The sequence below is a fragment of the Schistocerca americana genome, chromosome 5, assembly GCF_021461395.2.
Source record: "Schistocerca americana isolate TAMUIC-IGC-003095 chromosome 5, iqSchAmer2.1, whole genome shotgun sequence".
Taxonomy (NCBI): Eukaryota; Metazoa; Arthropoda; class Insecta; order Orthoptera; family Acrididae; genus Schistocerca; species Schistocerca americana.
Window position 1 is genome coordinate 248,927,157 of NC_060123.1, and position 27,691 is coordinate 248,954,847.

The 27,691-nt window shown below is 41.2% G+C and overlaps 1 protein-coding gene across 1 annotated transcript in view; it reads right to left on the minus strand.

Annotated features, from left to right (window-relative positions):
- LOC124616297 (putative ferric-chelate reductase 1 homolog) overlaps positions 1-27,691 on the minus strand; it is a 352,043-nt gene that overhangs the window by 10,279 nt on the left and 314,073 nt on the right. Inside the window, exons 8-11 of the mRNA XM_047144600.1 lie at positions 14,949-15,172; positions 14,533-14,776; positions 12,934-13,046; positions 2,238-2,351 (exon numbers count right to left, since the gene is read on the minus strand). Of these exons, the coding sequence (XP_047000556.1) occupies positions 2,238-2,351; positions 12,934-13,046; positions 14,533-14,776; positions 14,949-15,172 (695 nt within the window). The remainder of the gene's footprint in view (positions 1-2,237; positions 2,352-12,933; positions 13,047-14,532; positions 14,777-14,948; positions 15,173-27,691) is intronic.

Below are 27,691 nucleotides of genomic sequence, written 5' to 3' on the forward strand. Positions count from 1 at the left end.
GTAGCAGCAGTGGCTGACACAGCTGTACATCAAATTGAGCAGAGCTTGGACAATAGATATGGCCACATCATTCCATGCTGCTTCACTCTTGCAGAAATGATCAATCAGAGTGGCTGGTGAGAGGTAGTGCAATAGCCTTTCAGCATGCTGTTACCAGATGTTTTCAATACGAGAGAGATCAGGAGAATTCAACAGCCAGGGCTTCTGTAAGGAACTAGGTTAAGACAGCAAGGACAAAACTCAGTTTTTCTGCATAATGGAGATTAAGGTAAAGACACAGGCAAAGTTAACACATCATAAATGCCTGCTAGCCAACTTACTAACTGTGCAAACCAAGGGTGTAATATTTATGTGGTGGCATCCCATGCCATGACACTACATTTATGACAATGATTACAGTCTGGCAATAATCTTTTTCCTTTGAGCCTCCACACATGGATACGTCCATTGTGTGGCTGTAAATTGAACTGCGACCAGTATGTAAAGGTCTTGGATGCTAGAGTAGCATGCAGCATTGCTGCTGTGTGCATGACTCTCTCTGTGCCTTTCACTGCTGCTGCACCAAGCAAAGCTCAACAGTAGTCCCCGTGTTGACAATCATGGTGCTCCAGGCATCATGGCATTATTTTTTTGGAACTTAACTTGCTACAGAAAATTGTCTTTTATAATCCTAGGTATATGATGTAGTTGTACAGTCCTGCACAGCTCAAGCAAACAATGCTTGTGTCCTCTTGGGCAGCAGGCTTGTGGAGCCACTGAGATCCTGCATGGCTTTTTCTATTGGCTCCCTGAACCCATTGAATCCATATTCACATGACAGTCATGGAATCCCAATGAACACAAGCAGCAGTATTGCAGAAAGATAAACTGCAGTCTTGATAGGCAATGAACCTGCTGCTGCTGCTCAATTCTGACATGCTGGTGCACATTTATCCTCCTTACATAAGGATAACAAAACCTTCTCACAAAGGACTAACAGTCACATACATTTTCTCAAGAGAAACTCTTTACATAATATATCATCATACACAACAAAATGTACGATTTTGTTAAACCTATTTTGTGCTTTTGTGCTGTTGTTGTGAAATATTAAGCATTTGCATATTATAATGTAATAGATCAAGATGAACTAATTGCAGAACATGATACACCTTTTAATAAACAAGCTGACCCATAGTAAATGATTATTATGGGAACTTTTATTTTCCACTCACTGTAATTATTGACTTAATATGTTATATGCAAACATAATTAATGTCCTCATTATTAAATAATTTTAGAGAACCAGTGTGTTTCTTATATGCAGATTTATGTGCCTAGCTTTTCAGAATTCCAAGTAGAAGGAAAAACTTTATATGATACTGTACGATGTAAAGTTCAGACACAAATGTTACGTGTGTAATTAAAATCTGAAACTCTGATTGTTGAAAATACATATGATGTAAATTCGAAGCTGGGAAGCATGTAAATTACTTAATTCTTACCAGAAAGTACATATTTATATTTTGTCAAGTATACAAATGTGCAGTTCAGTAACTCTATAATGAACTTCTCTAATTAGAATCAAGCTAAAATATTATTAGCAATACTCACGTTGGTACAACTGTTAATAATGTACATATACTCTGGTGGCAGAACTCAACAAACCAGTGTAAACTGAGTGCACCCAAGTGCCAGTGCAGTGAACGATTAATCATACGAGAGCCCAAGGTCATGTTGATAGGCACATCAATGTTTTGAGAAAATTCAATCAGAAATTTTAAAAATTATTAAGTATGTGAACTTATTTAATTTGTATGTGATTTTATTTGAGATACTAAGTATACCAAATAATACAACTTGGAACTAAATTGTTGCAGTAAGCAGTCTCAGCTGACTTACCTTCTACAGTTGGATTATGAAATAAGCAAATCAAAAAGTAATGTTGCATTTGTCTGCTGCAATATACTGATATGCTTCTTAATTATTCTGAAGGTTGCACAATTTAAATGCACATATTTTAGCTACACTAAAGGCAAGGGGGTATTGCAATATCCAAGCACATAATAAACTGGGTGCCAGGTTGACTTTTTACATGTCAACTTCACGCTGGTGCAGTTTTAATGGCCCACAGCTTATGTTTTACTCCTCTGCGTACAGTCAATATCCACTAGCTGTCTTGTTTGGTGTTAGTCCCATAAACTTTATAAATATTCTAAAATGAATTGCTAGAGTTTCTTTTAAGTAATACATCTTACCGGAGCATCATGTTTCCTGTCAGTCTGGAGTGCCATACGACTTGATGCAATGTCTTTCATTGGGAAACTGTCTATCCTTGATGCACTATGCCGTTCACTCATACAACCAGTGACCTGAAATGAAAGCAATGAATCTCTGAACAGAGTGAGTACGTGTGTGAACACACGTTGTAGCTGCAGTTGTGTTACTGATACTTTAGTCAGTGATAAACAAGAACTCAAGAACTGTGCAAATAGTTCACTTATACAATACATGTGGACACCCTCAATATTTCAGAAAATTTCTAAGGTATCTAAACAAGGTTTTTCAATAGGACTTTATTCCCACCCCCTTCCCCTTCCCCCCAATAAATTTTATCTGTGTAGTGAAGCTATTTTTATTGGGAGCAGTGAACTATGATATTTTCATAATGCACAGAAATAGCAGTATAACGAAACAATATGTCCCAATTGTTTATGCTGAAACAATTAGCAAAAATACCCACGACATAACAGCTTTATGTGAAACTGATGTCTGTGCATACCAACCAGTTTGTGCCCTTTAGCTATAATCACGAAGAAATCTAAGAAGAAATGCTTTGTACCCTACCACTGTGCACTTCTCCTTTATACAACATTAATTGCAGTTAAGTTCATTGTTCCATTTTAAACCAATCATAATGGCAGTAGGTAAAGTTTTTAATGTTGATTATACAGGAAAAAGCTTACCCTTTCCCTATGACACAGAAAAAATTTCTGTTTCAATACCCTTAACAATCATGGAAAGGATAGATTGCTACTCACTGTAAAGATGACAGTTGCAGACAGGCCCAACAAAAAGACTTCATAAGAAAAGACGAACACACATTCACACAAGCAAGCACACTTTATGCAAATGATCGCTTTCTACGGCTGCTCAGACCAGGCAAATATGTCTAACAGGAGTAATTATCTGTAGCAGAGCAGTGAACACAGAGGGATGGCAGGGTAAGGGCAGGGAATGTGAAAAAGTGGTGCATAGCAAATTGTGCAGGGACTAGGTGACAGACAAGGCTGGAGAAAGGGAACAGGAAGGAGAGTAGCACAGAAGGGGAAAAGAGCAGTGCAAAATGAGGGTGAGGGGACACGAGCTCCCTCAAAATATCAACACCACCTCTCCCATACATGTCACTTGGTCCTTATCAAACCAACATGCTATCTTCCTGGAAGTTGACCTCCTCCTCTCTCAGAGCTCCATCCACACCTCTGTCCACATTAAACACATCAATCACCATCAGTGCATGGATTTTGACAGTTGCCATCCTTTCCACATCAAAGAATCCCTCCCGTGCAGTGTAGCCATCTGAGTATGGCATATCTGCAATGATTGCACCTCCATTGCTCAGTATGGTGCCAGTCTCACAAAAGCCTCCACAGTCTGGCACAACCCCTCAGACCTAGACTGCAAACAGATTTGGTGTGCCAAATACCAATACACCACAAATCCTTCCACCACTCCCAATAATCAGTTACAAAATAATGCATCCCTGTCATCCAATTCCACCTTAGACTGGAGCAACTGAATCACATCCTTTGTCAGGGCTTTGATTATTTATCATCATGCCATGATATGTGGGATATCCTCCCAAGAGCCTTCCCATTCCTCCTAAAGCAGTGTTCCATTGCCCATCCTACCTCCACAACATTCTTGTCCAACCCTACACTACTACCAAACACACTGCTTGCCACAGTGGTCTTATCCCTGTGGAAGACCCAGGTGCAAGACTTGTCCAATCCAACCACCCAACACTTCCTATTCTGGTCCTAGCCCATCAGAGGCTGGACCACCTGTGAAAGCAGCCCTGTCTTGTACTAGCTCTGCTGCAATCATTGCACAGATTTTTATATTGGTATGAGTACCAAGCAGCTATCCACCAGGATGAGTGGCCATCTCCAAACTGCAGTGTAGAGAAAGTGGACCAACCTGTTGCTCAACATGCAGCTGAACATAATATGCTTTATTTCAATTGCTGTTTCACAACCCAGGCCAGCTAGTTCCTCCCCTCCCTCACTTTCCCCAAGGCCTCATGATGCTATACCAGGTGGCCTTGTCTGTTACCTCTAATCCATTGCATTCTGCCAGACATTACGGTTTTCTCTTCCCCCACCAATACCCTGCTATCCCTCGCTCCTTCCCCATTCCAAACTGATGCTCCCACTCAACGCATTTCTGCTTCAGTCTGGCCTGAGCAACCAGAGAGAGAGAGAGAGAGAGAGAGAGAGAGAGAGAGAGAGAGAGAGAGAGAGAGAGAGATCATGCTTTGGCTGGAAGTTTACTTAACATAAGTTATTTGTGAGAATGACCTATGTTCCACTGAGGACACACACACTATCAAAAGATGGCTGTATCTCTTATAAACGTTTTATGTTGTGGAAAAAACCCACTGCATCCATCTTGATTTTTTTATCTGTGCCTATGAGTAGTATGCAGTGACAAGCTGCAGCATGGTGACTGAATTAGCACTTGCTTGTCATGGATGTTTATGCCTTGGGGACACACTTTCAAAGTATCACGAATACCACACAGAAAATGGACATACTATAATGCAAACACTCAAGACAAATGAAGACTGTAGGCCTTTGATCTTAAGTTGTGCATGATGTGGTTGGATGTTTTGAGTGATGTGTTTCAGTCTACAAGTTACTAACATTTGAATCTGTCTTCACAAATGATGTAAACAGCTGGAACAATACAGAATATTATTGTGGAAGATGTGTTCCTCAAGTGTGCGCATGTGTGCCAGAGTGCCAGCTGCCTGTTACAGCTTCTCAATACGACTTGCCCACTGAACCTGTGCAGTCAGTGGCAGTTTGCTGGTCTACACATTGGGTCGGATACAATTTTGGCAGTTTAGCACTTTTCTATTATTAGTATCCTATTATTTTGTGTACAGGAACTTACACGATTAGTTACCAATGTTTGTGGTGATGACTAGTAATGCCTAGATTAACTAATTATTTGAGCATTAAATTAGCAGTGTATGCCTTTGTGGACAAAAAAAAAAATGGCAGCAGAAGCACTGGAATGGTTTAGGTTATTTGTGAAACAGAACAAAAAAGCAGTGGAGGAAAACAGTGAAGCATTTAACAAGAAATTAGAAAAAGTATTAAGAAACTCACAGGGCCTTTACAGTACTTAGGGATGACAATAAAACCAAATTGGAAGTTATCATTAAGACTCTATAGACTCAATGAAAAGCTAGACTTAAGAAGTTGGAAAAAAAAAATATCAACCAAAATTAGAGGCTAGAACTACCAAGTTTGCAGCAATTAAATCACATGCAAAAATGTTTGAAGAGGAATTTGAAGTCTATAGTTAACATACAGCAGAATAAAATTACTGCTATTGAGAAAGAATTAAATGATTTGCCTAATGAAGTACAAATGGACATTAATTCACAGTGTGATTTAGTGGAGGATGAAGTAAATAATTATCTGAAGGAAGTTCATAACAAAAGTACAAACCTTAATCAGATGTCAGGTACATACGCAAGCGGGTTGAAACAAAGCAGAGACAATTATTGAATGAAATTTTGAGTCCGCAAGCAACCTTTATTAGTTTGGAAGAGAGAATACAGGAGTTGGTACAACAAAAACTACAGGATGCAGCTGAATCCACTGGTATTAAAACCCTTTCTTTGTGAGATACTGTAGACCACAGAAAGGAAATACAGAAATTTTGTAACACCTTAGGAAATGAAAAAATAGAATTTAGAATTAATGAGAATAATATTAACATTGGTGTGCCTCATAGAAGACTAATAATAATGTTGGTGTACATCATTAGTTTGGGGATATTCAAATGGAAAATAGAATACCATTTTCTGAACAGTTTCAGAAGTTCAGACCAGATGGGGAGGTGCATCCAGTACATTTTTAAGGGCATTCTGTAGATCTTTACCGGAAAGATGCGAGGACTCCAGAAAGATAGATTATAGGCTTATTTGGTGATGCATCAGAATGGGGAAATGCCCATTCTGAAGGTTTCAAGTCCTGGGAGGATTTTTCAGGGAAGTTTTAAAAAGGCAATATTGGTCTCCCAGCACGTGACGTAAAGCATTATAACAGTTCTTGGGGTAATTATAAGAAGTACATTGAGTGACATATAATAAGATCAAACTATTTAAATAATGCATTATAGGAATCACATTTAGGGAAAGTGTTAATATATCAGTTGCGGCATGACACACGACTACATTTTGTAGAGGCTGGGCAACTGTGAATGAGCTACCAACTTTTGTTGAGGGATTAGATACCTTCAACAAGGAATGTAATGAAAATATTAACATTACTAATCAGAACAAGAAACAAAGGCAATAGACCATTTCCAAAGGAGAGAGAAAAGAATTTCTGTTCCATCAACAACAGACTACAACTAGCAATAGTAATACACATTCGCAGATACTAATACCTACCCCTGATAATGTGAACAATAATGCTAGTAATACTTCGGAATTGGTGAGGATGTAATAACAGGTAATTATCTGGTAATAACAACAGAAAAAACAGAATGTGCTGGGTTGAGGGCCAGGATCCAGAATGTGACTGATCCATAGTTGACACATATATACAAAAATTAATAGCCTAAATCCATACAATGCTAAGTAATGAATGGTTACTAGAGGAGGCAGAAGGTGAAACTGAAGGTATACCGCCAAAACCTGTTGTGTTAGGAGAAGTGTGTGGACATAAGGTACATATATACATTGATTCAGGTAGTGAAGTATTGATATCAAAAGAATTAGTACAGACTATAAAACAGGAACAATTAGTTCCTCTACTACCAGTTATTGGAGTATATATTGTAGGTATTAGCAGAATAAAATTTTAGTCAATTTAGTCTGAGATGAGAGTCCATAGAAAATTGGGCCGGTTTCAATGTATACAGTCTATAATAGTTGTTTCAAATGTTCACAGACTTATTGTTGGGGATAGACTGGCTGCTAAAGTGCAAAGTGATTTCAGATTTTCGTACAGCTAGCAGTCATGTGAAGTTTATGTTAAGCGTATATTGCTACCTTTCAAAATAATGAAGTTGTTATGCAGAATATAGTAATAGAGAGTAAATGTGTCCAAGATGTAAATGGACAATCAGAAAATGACGCTATCAGATTCTAGCAAATTAAAAATCAGTTTTCCCCAATGAGCCAGGAGTCATAGGAAGTTACATCTGTCAGTTTAATACCAAGAATATTAACTCATTCATATGCAAACTTTATCTTGTGCCTTTAAGTTTAAGGTCTGCAGTTCAGGATGAAATTAACAGTATGGTTATCATGAGGTGATTGAACAAAGTACTAGTTTGTGTAACAGCCAACTGTTAGGGGTTAAAAAAACCACAGGAAGTGTGTTTTTAGTTTTAGATGCATGTATACTTAATGATTACATAAAAACACAAAGAGATGGACCTGTAAGTATTGAGGAACTGTCAGCCAGATTTGAGCAGGCCCAGTATGTTAGCTCAATGGATTCAACGGCCAGATATTGCCAGGTGAGGTTGCATGAAAACCCCAAGAATTATACTACTACTATCTTATTTGATGGAAAATCTTACCAATCCTGCATCTTACCTTTTGGTTTGAATTCTCTGTGTCAGTTTTGATTCTAATTCTGGGTTAAGCATCAGCAAGAGTATTACTACAAGAGCTATGATGACAGTGACGACATTCTGTCGGTGGTGAAAAAATTGGAAAGAACTTCGTACCCTGTGCATTATACACATCACGGGGGAAGGTAATGGGGAAATCCTGTACATGCAGTTTAACAGTCTGAAATATGACATGCTAACATAAGCGTAATGAGTGGAAGATGGTAGTGTCATCTATAGAGAAATCTGTTGACTGATAGCACACGTGTGTGGTCAATAACACAAGACTGTTTTATCAGTTTTAAACAGAGTTAAAGTAGGCAGTACACAAGAAATGGGAGTAGCAAACACAAAGATTATGGTATAAGTAACAATCATCAATCAGTGTAAGAAGACAAACAACAGTTAATCACCCAGATATACATTATAAGATAAGGAGAAAATAAAATAAAGTTTTTTCTACCACCATGCAGGTTTTGCCATCAATATAAAATCAGTTGAGTCTTCAGAGGGTGAAAATGGCAATTTCAGTCCTTTCTTTGCTATGCTTTGTGGAATTTTTATTGCCAAATTGAGCTGTACGTGTTGGCTTCAATAATTTTAAATTGAAACATTGGAGGAGATCTAAATGATCTTCAGGAAAGGAATACCATCGCCCAAAGTTACAACACCAAATGTTTTTTGTACAGCAACAATCATTTAGGGAAAAGCGATTTTGTATAGGGAGTATAGTGTGGTATGCTTTAAGAAAAGGGGCGAGGACACGCCAGAAATAAAGGAACCCCTCTGTCAGGACTTGAGACATGAAATTGAGGTACTGTGCACAACTAAATTTTATATGGAGAAGTGTACTGTGCCTTAGGTGAGTTGGAGTTTAAATTAGTAGGCAGACTTGTAGAGAGGCTGTTCTACAACTAAGCACAGGTGCATTCAAGAAAAAAATGGCCTGTACCACATTTAGGGTAGAGGAGTCTGGGGACAGGTGTACAAAATAGAGGGGCTATTCCTTAGGTGAATCTGCAGAGTGTAACATAAACTGTTTTTGTAGGGAATGGATAGGTGACACTCATCTGAAAGGAAGAATGGTTGTACAGTATCTGCCCATAGAGAGGATTGAACTCAATTATTAAGGTTGGAGAAGATGCGTTGAGTGACTGTGTCACTTTGTCAAAGGAGTATCCAAATTAGTTAGGAGCAAACAACTTTACAATGGAACCCACGTGTGGTAATCTATATTCCATGTTGTCGACTTTTTCAAAAGGATGAAATTAAGTAATTTCTAATGATAAACTTCTACTGTTACCCAGCAATGTATTTCAGTTTAAATGAAGTAAACATCTCATCCTCTTTGTAAGTTAAAAGCATAATTAATGTTCTGGGGTGTGTAATGACTGAGCACAAACACCATGGTATGCTGAATTGCTGGAGACAGCTTCCACACTAACTCTTTGTGACAACATAATCATGCATGAAGATTTAAAGAAAAGTTTCCATATATTTAGTACAGATAAGTGAAACTCATCAATTGTAATATGATACCAGATATTTTACATTTAATTGTAAATAGTAGGTTGAAGGAGTTTTGCACGAAATCTTTGTCTCAATGGGGAGATTTGTAGGGTATCATGGGTTGTTCGTGAGAATGACTATGTTCCACTGAGGATGGTCATATTGGCAAAGGATGGTCAAGTCTTTAATAAACATGTTATGTAGTAGAAAAAGAAAATCCACTGTGTGCACCCCGATCTGTGGTGATGGCATGTATGCAGTCACGTGACACACTAGGAGCAAGGTAAGGCATAGTTAGCATGGTGCCCTTCCTGGATGTGGACATTTATGCCTTGGTGACACCCTTTCAAAGGGTACAATGTAAACACTCAGGACAAATGACTATTGTAAATCTATCTTGGGTGAAGTTTGATGTGGTCAGACGTATTGATTGATTTGGTTCAGTTTATGAGTTACTGATATTTGGATCAGTCTTCACAACTGATGTAAATAGTTGGAACAATACAGAAGATTACTGTTGAAAACCTATTCATTATTCTGTAGTTGAAAGTAGTGAGATACTCTTACAACATGAACTTGTCAGGATACGAAGTCAAGAGGAATAAGTTTGCACATGGCTGTGGTATGGAGTAGCCGCACTAAGAGAACAAAAATAATTATTAGTCTCACTTGAGTGCTTCAAGTGCTTTGGTAGTTGAGTTTCTGGGTCTCTGCATGTTAATCTAACTTACTACACACAGTTCTTCCACTTTCTTCCATGTCTACTATAGAGTGACAAAGTACATTTATATTGTCCTTGTTTGTGTGTGTAGTATAGTTTTCCACAGTCTTTATTATGGATAGGGACTGTGATTGCTGTGTGTAAATGGGAATGGTGTTGGTAACACTTCAATCTCAGCTCCAGGTTGTGCTGGGTTCCGTTATAGCTTGAAGCTGCAGTGGATGGGCATCACTGTTGGCTGGCTGTGTGGATCTAACCAATGTCCAGCGCATCTGACCCCTCACCCCTGGTCGAGTGGGAGGTCACCTTGGGGTGCAGCAGGTGGTGAAAGACTCCCAGGGAGTCGCACATAAGGCCTGCCCAGTTAATCTGACAAACATATTCCAGGTGCTGTCTGTGGCTGACAACCTCTCAGCCAGCAAAATCCGGGCAGTCACAGAGGGTGGGATTATTGGTACCTTGGAACTCCAATGTTAAGACACGTTACGGGGTCCCTTAGGAACATGGGTGCCAAGGAAGGAAGAAAACCAATATGCACTCAGTGTGCATACCGAGTGGAACCATTCCAGTCACGGAGCAGGTTCTTCCAGATGTCATGAAGAGCACTGGATGCAGCCAACTGCAGGTAGTGGTGGCTTATGTCAGTAATTTGGATTGGAAGAGATTCTACCTGGTTTCAAGCAGCTAACATAAGTGGTAAAGGTTGTTAGTATTGCTTATGAGATGAAAAGCAGAGCTCGCCATTTGTAGTATTGTCTACATGACCAATCAGGGATCTCTGTTACAGAGCTGAGTGGAGGGTCTGAATCAAGAGACTCAGACAATTCTGCAACTGCGTAGGCTGCATATTCTTCAATTTGCGCCATAATGTGGCTGGGTTTCAGGTTCTGCTGACTAGGTCAGGAATCCCACTACACACAGGAAGTCGCTACGTGGGTTGCAGGGGCTGTGTGACATGGACTGGGTGGTTTTTTAGGTTACTGGGTCTCAGGGAAACACAAAAAAGGCTTCAGTCTCAAAGAATGCAGGTCAAACACAGGAACATAGAGGAACTATTGGTGTAACAGTTGGAAATTATTGTAGCTGTTTTGGGAAAGTATCGGAGCTCCAGGTGCTAAGAGAAAGCACGGATGCTCAAACCATTACAGGCAATGAAAGCTGGCCTAAAGGTGGAGATAAGTTCAGCTGAAATTTTTGCAAAGAACCTAACAGTGTTCTGAGAGGATAGGCTAAACACAGTTGGCAGTAGCATGGTTGTTGCTGGTAGAATAGTTTACCTTTTATAGAAATTTAAGTAGATAGTTCCTTTGAGTTAGTGGGGGCAGAGGTTATTCTTGGCAACCGGTACAAAATTATAATTGGATCCTTTTACTGACCTCCCAACTAGGATGATACAATTGCTGAAAAGTTCAAAGAAAACTTTAGTCTAATTTCAAACAAGTACCCAACCCATACGATTATAGTTGGTGGTGACTTCAGTTTACCCATGACAGACTGATGAAAATACATGTGTAAATCTGAAGGTATACATAATACATCATCCAAAATTGTGCTAAATGCATTCTCTGAAAATTATTTTGGGCAGTTCATGAGCCTACACAAATATTGAGCAGTTATGAAAACACACTTGACATCTTAGCAACAAATAATACTGTGCTAATAATTATCATCAACACAGGGTTTCCTTAGCGAAATTAAATATTGTAATTTCCAAATTCTTCAAAAATAAATGAAAAATACACCTATTAAAAAAAAGCACATAAAATTTCACTTAACACCTTCCTTGGAGACAATCTCCACTCCTTCCAGATTAACAATGTAAGTGTAGATCAGGTGTGGCTTGAATTGAAAGAAATAGTATCAGCAGCAGTTTAAAGATTTATATCAGATAAATTAATAATTGATGGAGCTGATCCCCATTGCTACACATAATGGGTCATAACACTGTTCCAGGACAATGAAAAAAGTGTGCCAAATTTAAGCGAATGCAAGATCTCCAAGACTGGTGATCTTTCGCAGAAGCTCAATACTTAGTGTGGACTTCAATGCAAGATGCGTATAATAGTTTCCGCAATGGAACTTTGTCTTGAAACCTGCAGAAATTCCAAAGAGATCCTGGTTGTATGTCAAGTATACTAGCAGCAAGACATAATGACACTATTTATGACAGCGCTGCTAGAACAAAGTTACTAAACACAGGCTTCTGAAACTCCTTCACCAAAGAAGACTAAGCAAATACTCCAGAATTAAAAATCAAGAACAGCTGCCAACATTATTAACTTTAAGTAAATAGCCTCTGAGTAGTCCAGCAATTTAAATCACTTAATAAAAGCAAGTCTTCCAGTCCAGATTTTATACCAATTAGGATTTTTCAGAGTATGCTGATAAAATAACTCTATACCTAGCAACCATATACAACCATTTGCTCAACGAAACATCTGTACACAAGCATGGAAAGTTGCACAGGCCACACCAATATACAAGAAAGACAGTAGGAGTAATCCGCTAAATTCCAGGCCCATATCATTGAAGTCTATGTGCAGAAGGATTGTGGAACATATATTGTGTTCGAACATTACGAATTACCTCTAAGAGAATGGTCTATTGACACACAGTCAACACAGATCTTTGACTTTCTAATGTTTGTTTCAGTATCATTAAATGTTTATAAAATATTACTACTGTCCACACCACATTTGACAAATTGTTTATGATCAATAAATATGTTTATGTCTGGCAAAAACACCATATTTCAGGCCACATTACATAACAGGGTGTACAGTTTTTTGTCTCAAATTAATCACTTATAACTATAAAATCTGTGTTTTGATATAAAGAAAAGCCGTCAAATCCGTACTTACAGAAAATACTAGGTGCATGACCACATGGAACACCACATATGACACTAGTATCCAGTCCAGCCATACAGGAAGTTCAGCCTTTCCCAGTTTTGCAGCAAAGAAAATTGTAACAACTGTAAATCAGAAAACAGACACCAAAAAGTTAATTGATTTCATTTTTTTCATTTTGTTTAGATATAACTAACTGAATCAAGAAATAAAACCTTTTAATGTAATTATCAATGTGAATCGCATAAACCCCCTCCCTCTATTGACAGTATGGGGATCTACAAGGGAGAGCAGGAGGGAGTAGCATAGTACTCTCTCTCTCTCTCTCTCTCTCTCTCTCTCTCTCTCTCTCTCTCTCTCTCTCTGTGTGTCTGTCTGTCTCTGTGTGTGTGTGTGTGTGTGTGTGTGTGTGTGTGTGTGTGTGTGTGTGTGTGTGTCCCACTCCTGCCTCTCAATATTATGCTACTCCCTCCTGCTCCCCTTGTAGACCTCTATACTCTCAACATAGATGTGACAGAGTGGTCAGGAACAAGTTAGTGAAGGAAACTTCCTGGCAGGTTAAACCTGTGTGCTGGACCGAGACACTAACTTGGGAGCTTTGCCTTTCACGGGTAAGTGCTCTGGTAGAATTAAAGCTGTGGGGACAGACCATGAATCGTGCTTGGTTAGCTCAGTTGGTAGAGCACTTGCCCGCAAAAGGCAAAGGTCCCAAGTTCGAGTCTCAGGAAGTTTCATATCAGCATACACTCCACTGTAAAGTTAAAATCTCATTCTGGAAGTTAGTGAAGGTTTAGGCTGGGGATGGGGATTGCAGAAACAGCATATACTGGGGGAGGCAGGGTGGAAAGCTCTTTTTGGCTAGAGGTAATCCCAAGCATGTGGGAGACTCGAGTAGCTGAGGCAGCTTCCACAGATGGTACTGGAAATGCTATTCCAACTGTTTAACGGCAGGAGTTTCTATTGCAGCAATATGCTGCAGGAAGTTGTGATCACAGAGTAAAAGGATTTTGTGAAACAAACAGAGGCTGTCAAGTATGGCTTTGATCTTTCACAGGGCCAGATCAGTGACTGTGAGGGACTGATGGAGCTGGGAAAGGTAAAGAATCTTGCACTAGGATAGATGACAGGCTGAGATGGCAGTTTTAATGGTAAGTCCATTAGGAGGGGTACCATGTGTCTGACAAAGTAGTTTGAAGTAAAATTCTATGCACAACTTTTTATAAATTGTAAGTTCATGTAAATTCGAGAATTATTATTTTACTCGTGATTGTAGTAATGCATAAATAATCAGGCACATGAGCCCATGTGGACAGTGTTGGTCATTTGCACCAATATACAGCAGAAATTTCATTATGCAGCCATTAATTTCCAGTGGTATGTAGACTTTTCCTCCATCTTCACTGCTCTGGCGATTTTTGCAGCTGATGCATTTCTCACACACACACACACCACACACACACACACACACCAACCATTCTGCTGAAGTGTTATGAATTTAGCTCATTTCTATTTGGCACAGACACTTGGAAATAATCTCTTATGTTTTGAAGATACAGTATGTAGAGTACTATTATAATGTTTATATCTAATTTCCTTGTTCACTATGCTTACTTGCTAAAATATGTGCAGAATTTCCAATGAACCAGTGAACCCAATTAAATATTGGTCGTTGTCTCGTTCCAGGGTGAGGCCTGAATGCTGCTCCTATTGGCTGTATAAAAGCTAAAATTGTTGTAATTGTGCCAAGAATTGCATGTGGATTGTCTTCTTGTGACCAGCCACGTAGTTCCACAAAGATTATGACGAAACCAGCGATGGTGAGGACCCACGTGGTGACCATCAACATGCGATGCCACTGGAAACAATTTCCAAATAAGTTTGAGCTATAAAGTAATGGAAGTATCACATTTCAAAGTCTGTTTGTTTACGGTAGCCTTATTCTTTAGAAAATCAATAATTAAATATCTGGGAATAAAATAATCTTAAGTAAGATCTAAATACGCAGAGTTACACAGCAGCACACTTACTGCAAACCACAAGTCCTTTTTGCAGAGTTGTGTACCGACCCAAGTTTGTCTGAAATATCTCGCCAAGAGAATTCCAAGACTTGCCGTTCCTATCCATGCAGCTATCATGAACGCACCGTGGAGACGGAGCAACACTTTTGAAGCAGCAGTCCATCCCGTTACATCAGACAAGTATTTAGCAGATGATGTACTGACCTTAGCAGAGTGGATACCAATATTATTATCTGAAAATAAAAGTTATGTTCATTTTCTGCTAGTATAGAACTGCTTGTGGAAATACAACCAATCATCAGACATACAAAATTTATGATAATGGAAAATATGTTGGATTAATGGTTGGCTGCAGAACCCACCCATTAAATCAGTTAAATAGAATGCAGACTGTTAGAAAATTTCACTTTTTGTCCAAAGATGATCTTCAGATGAGAGACAATAACACACACATTCAGACTTACACAAAAAGCCCAAGCATGCCCGCACATGGTCATGGCCTTCTTTACGCTGATAGTTTTCAATAGCCTACTTTTAAATGTGTGTGCCAGTCAACACATCCTCCATCTGGTGATCAGCAATATGTTCAGTTCATACTGCTATTATTATTCCATCCCAGATTTTCCATTGTTCAAGTAGACAGAAATATGTATATGACATAAGATGAGAAGCACAATTCAGACAAAAAGACTAACAACAACAAGAACGCTCTTACTGTGATACAAACAGAGAAAAAGGAACCAAACACCCAAGCAAGCAGGCACATTTTAGGGACTTTCCCTGTTTGCACATGCACATTTTATATGAAGAGTGTCAAACAGTAGACAAAACCAGCCAGAAAAATATACAAATCTAAAAATAGTTTAATGTATTTATTAAAAATTTTAAGCCACTAAGTTAGGCAGTAGAAAAACACATTCAAAAACCTTTGGAAAGTAAATTGTTAAAACTTATTTTTGTGGCCATTTGAAGTTAAAGAAATATTTGAATAGTCTCTTATTAAAATATATAGTTGAACATGAAAAACTCTTCAGAAATATAAGGAATATTATGTGATTCTTCAATTTCTCCCAGCGTATTTCTTGCTCGAACAGTCCACAGGTGTACAGCCGATGCATAGTGTCCAATGGGCACAATATTTCAGTGATCAGACATGTCACCATCGTCAGGTGCGCTGACGAACTGAGCTGAGTGCGGGCGGCAGTCCTAAATCCCCCTTCCCCGCGAGCCGTTCTCTCCGCGGCCATGCGTCGGCAGTCGCTGAGAGGCTGGCGTCAGAGTCTATGGTGGCGTCGGTGTAACTGAATCATCCGCCCTGGTCGCTTGTTCGTTTTCATTGCTGAGTCTCTTTCTAATTAGGTTCAGTGCTGGTTCCCATGCCTTGCAGAAGTTGTAGCTGCAATCTCTGTTGATGAGTCCATCCCTGGTATGAATTTTGATAGCCTCTCTAACGATGCTGTCCCAGTATTTAGATGTCTGTGCCAAGACCCTGGTATGTTGGTAGTCCATTTCATGATTTTCGGACAAACAGTGCTCTGCGACTGCCGACTTGTTGGGGTACATAAGTCGAGTGTGCCTCTGATGTTCTCAGCAACAATATTTGATGGTGCGCACTGTCTGTCTAATGTAAGTCTTCCCACACTCACAGGGAATCTGGTATCCACAAACCTAGATCGTCTGACACTTCCCAATAGTGCTCGTGTTTTATTGGGCGGGCAAAAGACAATTCCTACTCAGTGTTTCCTCAATATTCGTCTTATTTTCCCCAATAGTGCGCCAGTATACGGTATATAGGCGGTGGCTATCTCTTCCTCCGTGACTTCGTCCATCTCCATACGCTGTACTGTAGAGGAGGGGCAGAGAGCGTGTCTACTCAATGGCAGATACTAGACTGCTGCATGGAGGGTTGCGAGTTCAAAACTCACCTGCACTGTAAAATTTTAATTTCTATATTTGGTTTGAGTACATTCTACAAGTATCCACAAATATCAAGAATCATTGCCACGCTATTTTATGTGCAAGTGCTGAATAGACCTTCATTAAGTGAAGTTAGTGTTTGTCATTCATCTAATTATACCTTCCTCTACATGACATTATTCTGGTGGAGACACTGGGTATTGGAAGTTGTGATAGCGCACATTATCGACGACACAGTGGCTTCAATCAGGCCATGACAGAGCCGCCGTTTATGTGGCGAGAAACCCGAGTTCGAGCCATATTCAGCAATTCGCAATCTACCGGAGACAGAAGAAGAGGACATTACGATGACAGCAACTGCGTGCCACCACATGAGACATCCTTCCAGGTTCTCTGGTGACGATGGCCAAGATCCAAACAAGTGGATGAAGGTATATGAGCGTATAGCCAAATTTAACACACCGAGCGAGGTGGCGCAGTGGTTAGACACTGGACTCGCATTCGGGAGGACGACGGTTCAATCCCGCATCCGGCCATCCTGATTTAGGTTTTCCGTGATTTCCCTAAATCACTCCAGGCAAATGCCGGGATGGTTCCTCTGAAAGGGCACGGCCGACTTCCTTCCACATCCTTCCCTAATCCGATGAGACCGATGACCACGCTGTCTGGTCTCCTTCCCCAAACCAACCAACCAACCAAATTTAACAAATGGGATGACACTGTGTGTTTGGCTAATGTAATTTTCTACTTGGAGGGCACTGCCAAGCAGTGGTATAAGAACAATGAGGAGACGTTCACAAGCTGGGAAGTATTCCAGGTAGAACTGCGCAAGTATTTCGGTGACACAAGACGACAGAAGTGCAAGGCTGAAGATACATTAAAGTGCAGGGCACAGCGTCCACGAGAAACTACAGCATCCCACATTCAAGACGTCTTGGAGCTGTGTAAAATAGTGGATCCTAGAATGAAGGAGGAAGATAAGGTTGCACATCTCATGAAGGGTGTTGCTGAGGACATGTATCAAGCCCTACTCCTGAAAGAGGCTTCGACAGCAGGCGACTTCATAAAATGGTGCCAGTATATCGAGACAAGGCATCAAAATAGAATTACACACAAGAAGTCTGAACGGCTTCCAAATGTCATATCGATGTCTGGGATGGAGGAAGGAACCAATTTCACAAGTGTTCATCAGATAGTGAGAGAGGAAGTTCAGGACGCACTTGGATTGCACGGCGAGCAAAAAACCGAGACACTTCAAGAGGTCATAAGGGAGGAAGTGGAACAGACATTGAACCCAATCTCTCATCCTGCATTTCCCTTTAAAACGATGAAAAAGTCGAGACCCAGGTGAAGTTATGTTCCTACAATGCCGCATGAGGAACCTGTTTGGGCACCGAGGACGACTGATGTTTGGAGGACCCAGGATAACTAACCAGTATTTTTCCACTGCAGACGACCGGGACATGTGGTGCGCTATTGTCGAGTAAGGCTGCATGTATTTGATGATGCCCGTGCCAAAAGACAGCAGACCAATCTTAGCAGATGCCAACTCTGGGACAACGAAGACAAATATGAAGATTTTGGTGCAGGATGATGTAGGTCACCATCGCTGCAAGCTGGCCACTGGAGAGGATGCTCCCAACACTCCAGTCAAGGTCTCCATCACCTTTTAGAAGCTCCAGCCAATCACCCAGCCACCACAACCTGGAAAACAAAATGGTGCCACCTTCCTTGGAGGTGAGGCCACCGAAGAGAAAAATCCTCCACCATCGATCACTATGAAAATGATAGGAAAATATGTCGATATCCTCATGGATGGCCGACCAGACCAAGCCCTTGTGGACACTGTAGCATCATATTCAGTCATTTCGGAGAAGTACCGTTGCCAGTTGCAGAAAACCATATTCATCGACAAATAAACATCAGAGCTGAAGGTGGCTAATGGGAAATATGTAAAACCTATAAAACCTGCAGGAAGATGTGTCATTCATGTGAGTAACTAGCCATACACAGCCCTTAGAATTCATCGTCTTAGAAGAGTGTAGTCAAGACGTCATTCTCAGATGGGACTTTTTGAGAGCTCCTCAAGCAATTATAGATTGTAGTTGCTCAAAGATTATGCTAGACTGTGGACAGAAAGATGTGCATCTGCATGTGTAGAGACTGTGTGTGCTGGACGAAGTAATCATTCCTGCAGTCAGCGCTACAAAGGTAGCTGTCATGTCATACCATGCATCAACCCATGGATCTTTTAGTGGAATGTAAGAGAAGCATACCACTGAAGCATAACTTGGTCATCCCAGCCTCTATAGTCTCATTGAAGAATGGATTCGGTGAATTGTGGATAGTTAACTGTCGCCGAGAACCGCAGATCCTTCCAAGACACGTGTGTAGTAAATGCTGAGCTGTCAATTGCAGAACAGCCGAGCGTCATAGACACCTCCCATGCCGAGTCTGTTGGCGAAATTAGTGCTACCACTACGAGACAAGATCTTCTAGCTTGACTATCACCACATCTCACTAAGGAACAACAGAAGAAGCTACTTGCCATTCTTCAAGAGTTCTCTGAATGCTTCAATCCACAGGTGACAAGCAAATTAGACAAATTGACCGTGAAGCACCGGATTAGCACTGGAGACCATCAACCAATAAGCCAGAGAGCATACCGTGTGTCAGCAATGGAATGTCAAATAATTCATGACGAGGTAGAGAAAATGATTAAGAATGACATCACTCAGCCTTTGCAGAGCCCATGGTCATCACCAGTGGTTGTCAGGAAGAAGGATGGCAGCTGGCGCTTTTGTGTTGATCACAGGAAGCTTAATAAGATAACTAAACAGGATGTTTACCCCCTTTCCACGAATTGATGGTACACTCGATTCTCTGAAGGGGGCTAAGTTTTTCTCTACCATGGACATGTACTCGGGATACTGGCAAATTGAGATAGATGAGGCGGATCGTGAGAAAACTGCATTCATCACCCCCTGAGGGCTTGTATGAGTTTAAGGTAATGTAGTTTGGTTTGTGTAATGCACCAGCACCTTTTGAAAGGATGATAGGATGACGGATAATCTTCTACGTCACCGGAAGTGGTCGATGTCTTATTTAGATGACATTATATTGTTCTCAGAGACATTTCATGAACACACAAAAAGACTGAGGGCTGTTCTTAAGTGTCTCCAACAAGCCGCACTGAAACTTAATCCAATACAGTATCTCTTTGGAGCAAAAGAAATCAAAATACTTGGGTACCTTGTGTCAAACGAAGGTGTGTGGCCAGACCCATAAAAGATGAGAGCTATAACGGAATTGCCTATTCCTAAAAGTATTAGAGATGTGAGAAGCTTCCTCAGATTACTTTCTTATTACCGTCGTTTTATCAAAGACTTTTGTATCGAAGCCAGGCCACTCCAAGAATCGTTAAAAGCCAATGCTAAATTTATCTGTGGTGGTGCTCAACAAGATTATTTCTATGTGCTGTGAAAAGCTTTGACGACTGACCCTGTACTTTATCTGTATGATGGGAGAGCACCTAAAGAACTACACACAGATTGCATTGGGTATGGGGTTGGTGCTGTTCTGGTGCAGATTTCAGATGGAAAAGACAAGGTTATAGCCTATGCTTCTAGGACACTTAAAAAAGCCCAGAGAAACTACTCAACTACAGAAAGAGAATGTCTTGCTGTGATCTGGGCCATGTGCAAATTTCGACAGTATCTCTATGGAATGCCATTTACAGTTGTTATGGACCATCATTCACTTTGTTGGCTGACAGGTCTTAAGGATCCAACAGGATGACTTTCCAGGTGGGCACTGTCTTCAAGAGTGTACAAAAGTGGAAGAAAACACCAAGATGCCGGCCGTGTCTCAAGAAACCATATGCAAGGCCATCAAGACTTTGATGAAGATAGTGATTGTCTCTCAGCACTCCAAGATCTCTCTATTGAGCAGAAGAAGGACGCCAAGATATCTCAAATTATGCTTGCCGTAAATCCGGTCAGAGGATGTGAAAGGACAATTTAAGATTAATTAAGAAAAACTTTGATCTGTTTGGAAAGAGGTGGCTACCAGTGATTCCTAAACATATGGCTTAGATGTTCTACAGAAATTCCACGACACACCCGAGGCCGAACATCTAGAATTTATTCAGACATACGATAGGTTCTGCAAGAGATTTTTTTGGCCAGGTTTATCTAGGAGTGTCCGTCACTATGTGTCGCACTGTAGAGAGTGCCAGAGGAGAAAGGCAGTCCCTTAGAAACCACCTGGCTGACTCATACCAATTCCACCAGCTGAAACGCCTTTCCAGCGTGTTGGGATTGACCACCTTAGATTATTTCCAACGTCTGCTAGTGGCAATAGATGGATTATTGTTTGCACGGATTATCTGACACACTATGCCATTACAAAAGCCGTGGAAACAGCCAAAGCATTCTAGGTAGCCAAATTCATCGTAGAAGACATTGTATTAAAACACGGTGCCCCCAAGGTTGTTAATTATGGAACGAGGGAAGTTTTTCAATTGAATCTTGTGACAGAGAGGAACCATCAATGCAACATTACTCATAACATGACGACTACCTACCGTCTGCAAACTAATGGGCTTACTGAATGCCTTAATAAGTCCTTGGCCAACATGCTATCAATGTTGAGCAGAACAACTGGGATGAGGTGCTACCTTTCGTGACATTTGCCTTCAACACCGCCAAACAAAACACCACAGGATTTATGCCATTTTTCCTGGCGCATGGGCATGAGGAGGAGACAACGACGACGACAACGACGACGACAACGACAGACACTGTGTTTCTGTTACATCCTGATGACATGGATGACGACTACATCGGCCAGGTGTTAACCAGAGCTGATGAACCTTGGCAGTTAGCTCGACTCCGCATGCTGCAGGCTCAAGAAAACGATTGCCGAAGGTATGACACGAGCCACCACCCTGTTGTCTACTAGCATGCTGACAATCTCTGGATCTTCACTCCTGTTCAGAAGGTTGGTCTCTCTGAGAAGCTCCTCAGGTGATACTTTAGACCTTATAAGGTTGTAAGACAGTTGTCTGATGTTACTTGTGAAACTGAAGATTTCGACCCCGACACAAGACTACGAAAGATCAGAGATACGGTCCATGTCCTTCGAATGACGCCCTATAAGGATCCTGCAACCCAGGGTAAATTCGAAGCTCCAGCGACAGGCAACAAGCAACAAGCAAAAAGGCAATGAAGAACATAGCAGCAAGGGAAGTTCTAAGAAGATTACCACCAGGGTGAACATCAGTCATTGGGAGTTTCAGTATGCAGGACTAATGACTTGTTCCCAGACTAGGAGGAGGTAACACCAAGATGCTGTTCTCTTAAGGAGGGAGCAATGTCGCAGAAGAAGCCAAGTAGCACAGTCGCCGTAGTGTCGTGGTTATGATACTAGATTGTTGCATGGAGGGTCACGAGTTCAAAAGTCACCTGAACTAAAAAAAAATTAATTTCTATATTCGATTTGAGTACATTCTAGAAGTATCCACAAATGGCAAGAATCATTGTACTGGAATGTTCTGTAGCTGTATATATACTGTATGTGTTCTGGCTGGAGGCAGTTTGCTCCGCACTCTTGTATGTGGAAGTACTGAATAAATCTTCATTAAGTGAAGTTAGCGTTTGTCTTTCATCTACTTACACCTTCCTCTACATGACAATATAACGGTAGTCCATGGACACCTTCTGAAGACCAAATTTATGTAACGGTTGATTAACATTACTTTATTCTCAACAGGGAACTCAAAGAAAAACGGGCTTAGAGTGTAGATGCTTATGGAACTATACCACACAGTCAGATAAACCAGGAGCAGTGGATGTCCATGCACAACATGTGATGGAGTAGAACACTATAAGCAATAGTTCTGTTCTGTGTGTTCGTGGCACCATGCAGAGTAAGATTATTCTCTGGCCACAAGTCTTCCATTTCCATGTACCCAAAAAACCAGAGGGCAAAGTCATGGTGTTACACCTGATCTTGGGGCTTCATTCTTCTGGACTGTTGACCAGGGGGGAGACAAATCACCACAACACAGCTTGAGCACGGGCAGCAAAATTTACGGCACACCCTGTTTAGTCGGGTATAGGTAAAGCAACTTCAAAAACTGCCATGGGACTGGGCTGCTGCTGCTGCTGCTGCTGCTTCCTCCTACTCATACTCCTCCTCCTCCTCCTCCTCCCCTCCTCTCCCCACTGCACCATTTATTTGAAGGGTTTAGGGAAAGACAATGGTAACTGAGCCGTGCTCCAGCTCACCTTGGTGCCATTGACAGGTTGGCGTCGTGTATTGGAATTGTCACCTCTCATTTTCTTAGTCTGTTCACTGGTGCTCACTTTGTCTGTCCATCAGTGGCAGCAGCAGTGCTTATCGATAGCAAATACTGTGGTACTATCTCTGGAGCGACCTCTAATATTTCTGGGTCATCTTGTGTCAGGAAGTTTGCTTAAGACGGAGGAGCAGTGAGGTCCGCACAGCGGCAGTACTCGCCAGGCCTGTGTGTATCTAGTGTGTTTGAATGAACAGTTATTTTAATGCTGTCTGTATACTGCATTTGTGGAGTGGTTCCTTCTGCCTTTTGGTGTTTTAAAAGCCAGATTCTGCAGACGCAGTCCTCTGTCCCTTCACCCTTGCCTGAATTATTCCATCATTTTACTGGTTATCAGATGTTAGGTGGATAAGGTAAGAGGGTTAGTTCGAGTCGTAAACTGTCCCTAGTTCGAGTCGTAAACTGTCCCTAGTTCGAGTCGTAAACTGTCCCTAGTTCGAGTCGTAAACTGTCCCTAGTTCGAGTCGTAAACTGTCCCTAGTTCGAGTCGTAAACTGTCCCTAGTTCGAGTCGTAAACTGTCCCTAGTTCGAGTCGTAAACTGTCCCTAGTTCGAGTCGTAAACTGTCCCTAGTTCGAGTCGTAAACTGTCCCTAGTTCGAGTCGTAAACTGTCCCTAGTTCGAGTCGTAAACTGTCCCTAGTTCGAGTCGTAAACTGTCCCTAGTTCGAGTCGTAAACTGTCCCTAGTTCGAGTCGTAAACTGTCCCTAGTTCGAGTCGTAAACTGTCCCTAGTTCGAGTCGTAAACTGTCCCTAGTTCGAGTCGTAAACTGTCCCTAGTTCGAGTCGTAAACTGTCCCTAGTTCGAGTCGTAAACTGTCCCTAGTTCGAGTCGTAAACTGTCCCTAGTTCGAGTCGTAAACTGTCCCTAGTTCGAGTCGTAAACTGTCCCTAGTTCGAGTCGTAAACTGTCCCTAGTTCGAGTCGTAAACTGTCCCTAGTTCGAGTCGTAAACTGTCCCTAGTTCGAGTCGTAAACTGTCCCTAGTTCGAGTTGCCATCCTGTTACTTGAGCATAACACTTTGCTGCCTGTCTCACTGCTTACACAGCTGTAGGGACTTTCCTCAGGTCAATCCTTAGAGCACTGTCTGTGGATCACTCCCTTCTTCATTTGGTCTGATTGTGTCAACTGTCTAAAAATAATATTTTGTTTACATTATTCCTATTGCTTGTGGCCTTCAGCCAATAAATAATTTGAATTCTCCTTAATAAGGCCTTCAGCTGTCACTGTAGTTTGTGTTACAGTCCTTTCTTTTTTTTAAAAAAATATTGTTTTAAAATATAATTTCCTTAAATAAATTATGTGTTTACTGTGCAACCCACAGTAACCGATTAGGATCTGTCCACACCTTTTCCTGCCTTCCATAAGTCCCTCGTATCAGTACCCATCAAATTTGAATTTTTCAAACCAAGTACAGCAAGACAATGGTAAACCTAATCTACACCAGGAAGTGTAACTAGTTCATCTTATTGATGAGAGATGGCAGGACAACAAACAATGTTTATTTGCTTCTGTGGGAATCCACATACACTGGTGAGAAACATTGGTAACGCATAAATTCAAAATGGAGGCAGCAGCAGATTGCAGTGAGGGAAGTTTGTTTTGATGATGACAATGATCCAGATTTCAATTTAAATGAGGAGATGGAAAATTCTACTTATATTAATTCTACTACAAGTCAAGTCAGTTTTGTTTCCCACATCATGTTGTTGTTTGCTGGTTACCATTGTCTTTATGCTAGCTAGTTAGGCTACATATTTTATTTCCATATTCAACTTTTTTACAAGATCTTTATACAAAGATAGAGTCAACACGTTTTTTACTATGTTCGCCACAGCTAGGGAGGCAATATCTATCGTATCCCTAGTGAATTTAAACCTTCCTAACCCTGTACACCAACAGCTACTTCATGAAAAATCAATACACATCACCAAGTGACAAACAGCATACTGATGTCTTAACATTAAAAACTGCACACACTGGTTGCTTACGGCACCATATTTTAAGCTGGTGGCAGGAAGTGGAACTATTAGTTTTTCAGCACTCTCTGCAAACACATTGATTTATGAACATACCTACAATGTTTCTGCATCCTTATGCTGTCTGCACTGTTGCACTCTGAATGCCTACAGTTTAATTATAATCAAGCAGTGTTCGAGTAAATTTTCACAGGATAATGGCAAAGGATTTTTATGATCGCTCTTTGCATTATCCTCAACAAATAGCTAATGATATCCTACACATGCAAAAAGGTGAACAGAAAATACTAGATTTCTCTCAAACTTGTCATTCCCTGGTAATGTATTTTGCCTATGTTTGTACCAACAAGTACCAATAATATGCAGCTGCTTGTCAGGATTTTCGAGGCTGACTGTCAGAAACCCAAATTCCAAACTCAGTTAAGAATACTTTGTTGGAAACCATAATGACAAGCATTCATTACAGTTACTCAACTATTTTACACGAGAAGAAAATTGTTGCTATTTCGACTACTTTATCAATACCTAGCTGCAAACTGATTTTTTCCTTCTTAAACACTCTTTAAAACTATTATGATTGCATATAGTGTGACAGTAAATCAAATACTAAAACGGAAGTGTACTAAGCAACTGTAACAATCAATTTTTCATTAAACTCTGACATAAAAAAACCACACAAATTGGTCAATGGAAAATTGAGGATGGAATTTAACAATATTATGAGAAAGAAAGTTGCTACTCATCATATAGCGGAGATGCTGAGTCACAGATACACACAACAAAAGGACTCTCAGAATTGAAGCTTTCCACCTTTGTCCTTCGTCAACAACAACAACAACAACAACAACAACAACAAAACACACACATCACACGCAACTGAAACCACGCTGCTAGCAGCTGCACCAGTGCATAATTGGAGTGGCAGCTGGGTGGGGGTAAGGAAGAAGTTGGGGCAGGGAGGGGAGGAATCTTATGGTGGGGGTGGCCGACACTGAAATACCGCAGGTTAGACAGAGGGCAGAGGAAAGGTGGGGAAGGGGGGGAAGGGGGGGGGTAGTGGAAAAGGAGAGAAATAAAAAGACCAGGCGTGGTGGTGGAATGACAGCTGTGTAGTGCTGGAATGGGGACACTGAAGGGGCTGGATGGGCAAGGACAGTGACTAATAAAGGTTGAGGCCAGGAGGGTTACAGGAATGTAGCATGTATTGCAGGGAAAGTTTCCAGGGTATCACGTTGGCAGTGTGTTCAGCAACAGGGTGGTCCACTTGTTTCTTGGCCACAGTTTGTCAGTGGCCATTCATGCGGACAGACAGCTGGTTGGCTGTCACGCCTACATAGAATGCAGCACAGTGGTTGCAGCTTAGCTTGTAGACCACATGACTGGTTTCACAGATAGCCCTGCCTTTGATGGGATAGGTGATGTTAGTGACCGTACTGCAGTATGTGGTGGTGGGAAGATGTAAGGGACAGGTCTTTCATCTAGGTCTATTACGGGGGCATGAGCCATTTGGTAAGGAGTTTGTAGCAGGGGTTGTGCAAAGATGGTTGAGTATATTGTGTAGGTTCAGTCGATGGCGGAATACCACTGTGGGATGGGTGGGAAGGATAGTGGCAGAACATTTCTCATTTCAGGCTTCACCTGGTCCTACTAAACCCAACGAGCCACCTTCCTAGGTGTAGATCTCCACCTCAAAGAAGGCTACACCAGTACTGACCACGAGCAATACCTCCACTTCGACAGCTGCCATCTGCTCCGTACCAAAAATCCCCTTCCGTACAGCCTAACCACTCGTGGTCATCACATCTGCAGTGACGAGCCATCCCTCTCGAAATATACAGGGTCTGACTGAAGCCTTCACCGACTGTAATTATCCTCCCAACCTGGTACAAAACAAATCTACAGTGCCTTATCTTTCCAGACCCCCACCACCTCCCGAAGTTCCACCATCCGGTCACAAATGAGTATTCCCCTTGTAACTTAGTACCATCCAGGACTGGGGCAACTGAATTACATTCTCCGCCAGGGTTTCGACAACCCCTCCCACAGTGGTATTCCGCTATCCACCAAACCTACACAATATACTCGTCCATCCTTACACCACCCCTGCTCCCAACCCCTTACCTTTTGGCTTATAACCCTGCAACAGACCTAGATACAAGACCTGTCCCATACACACCACCACCACCACCACCACCACCACCACCACCACCACCACCAACTACTACTACTACTACTACTACTACTACTACTCCAAACTGGTCACCAATTGTGAAAGTCATTTTGTTGTTCTTATCTGCAACTCAGCATCTCAGCTATATGGTAAGGAGCAACTTTCCTCCTCAAAATATCAAATTGGAAAACTATACAAATTGAATACAAATGGTAATCTCATATCCAGTATCTATGAAACTTCCTGGCAGTTGCGTGCGAGACCTGGGTTGAAGACCCTAATCTGGCACACCATTTTAATCTGCCCATAAGTTCCAAACCAGCA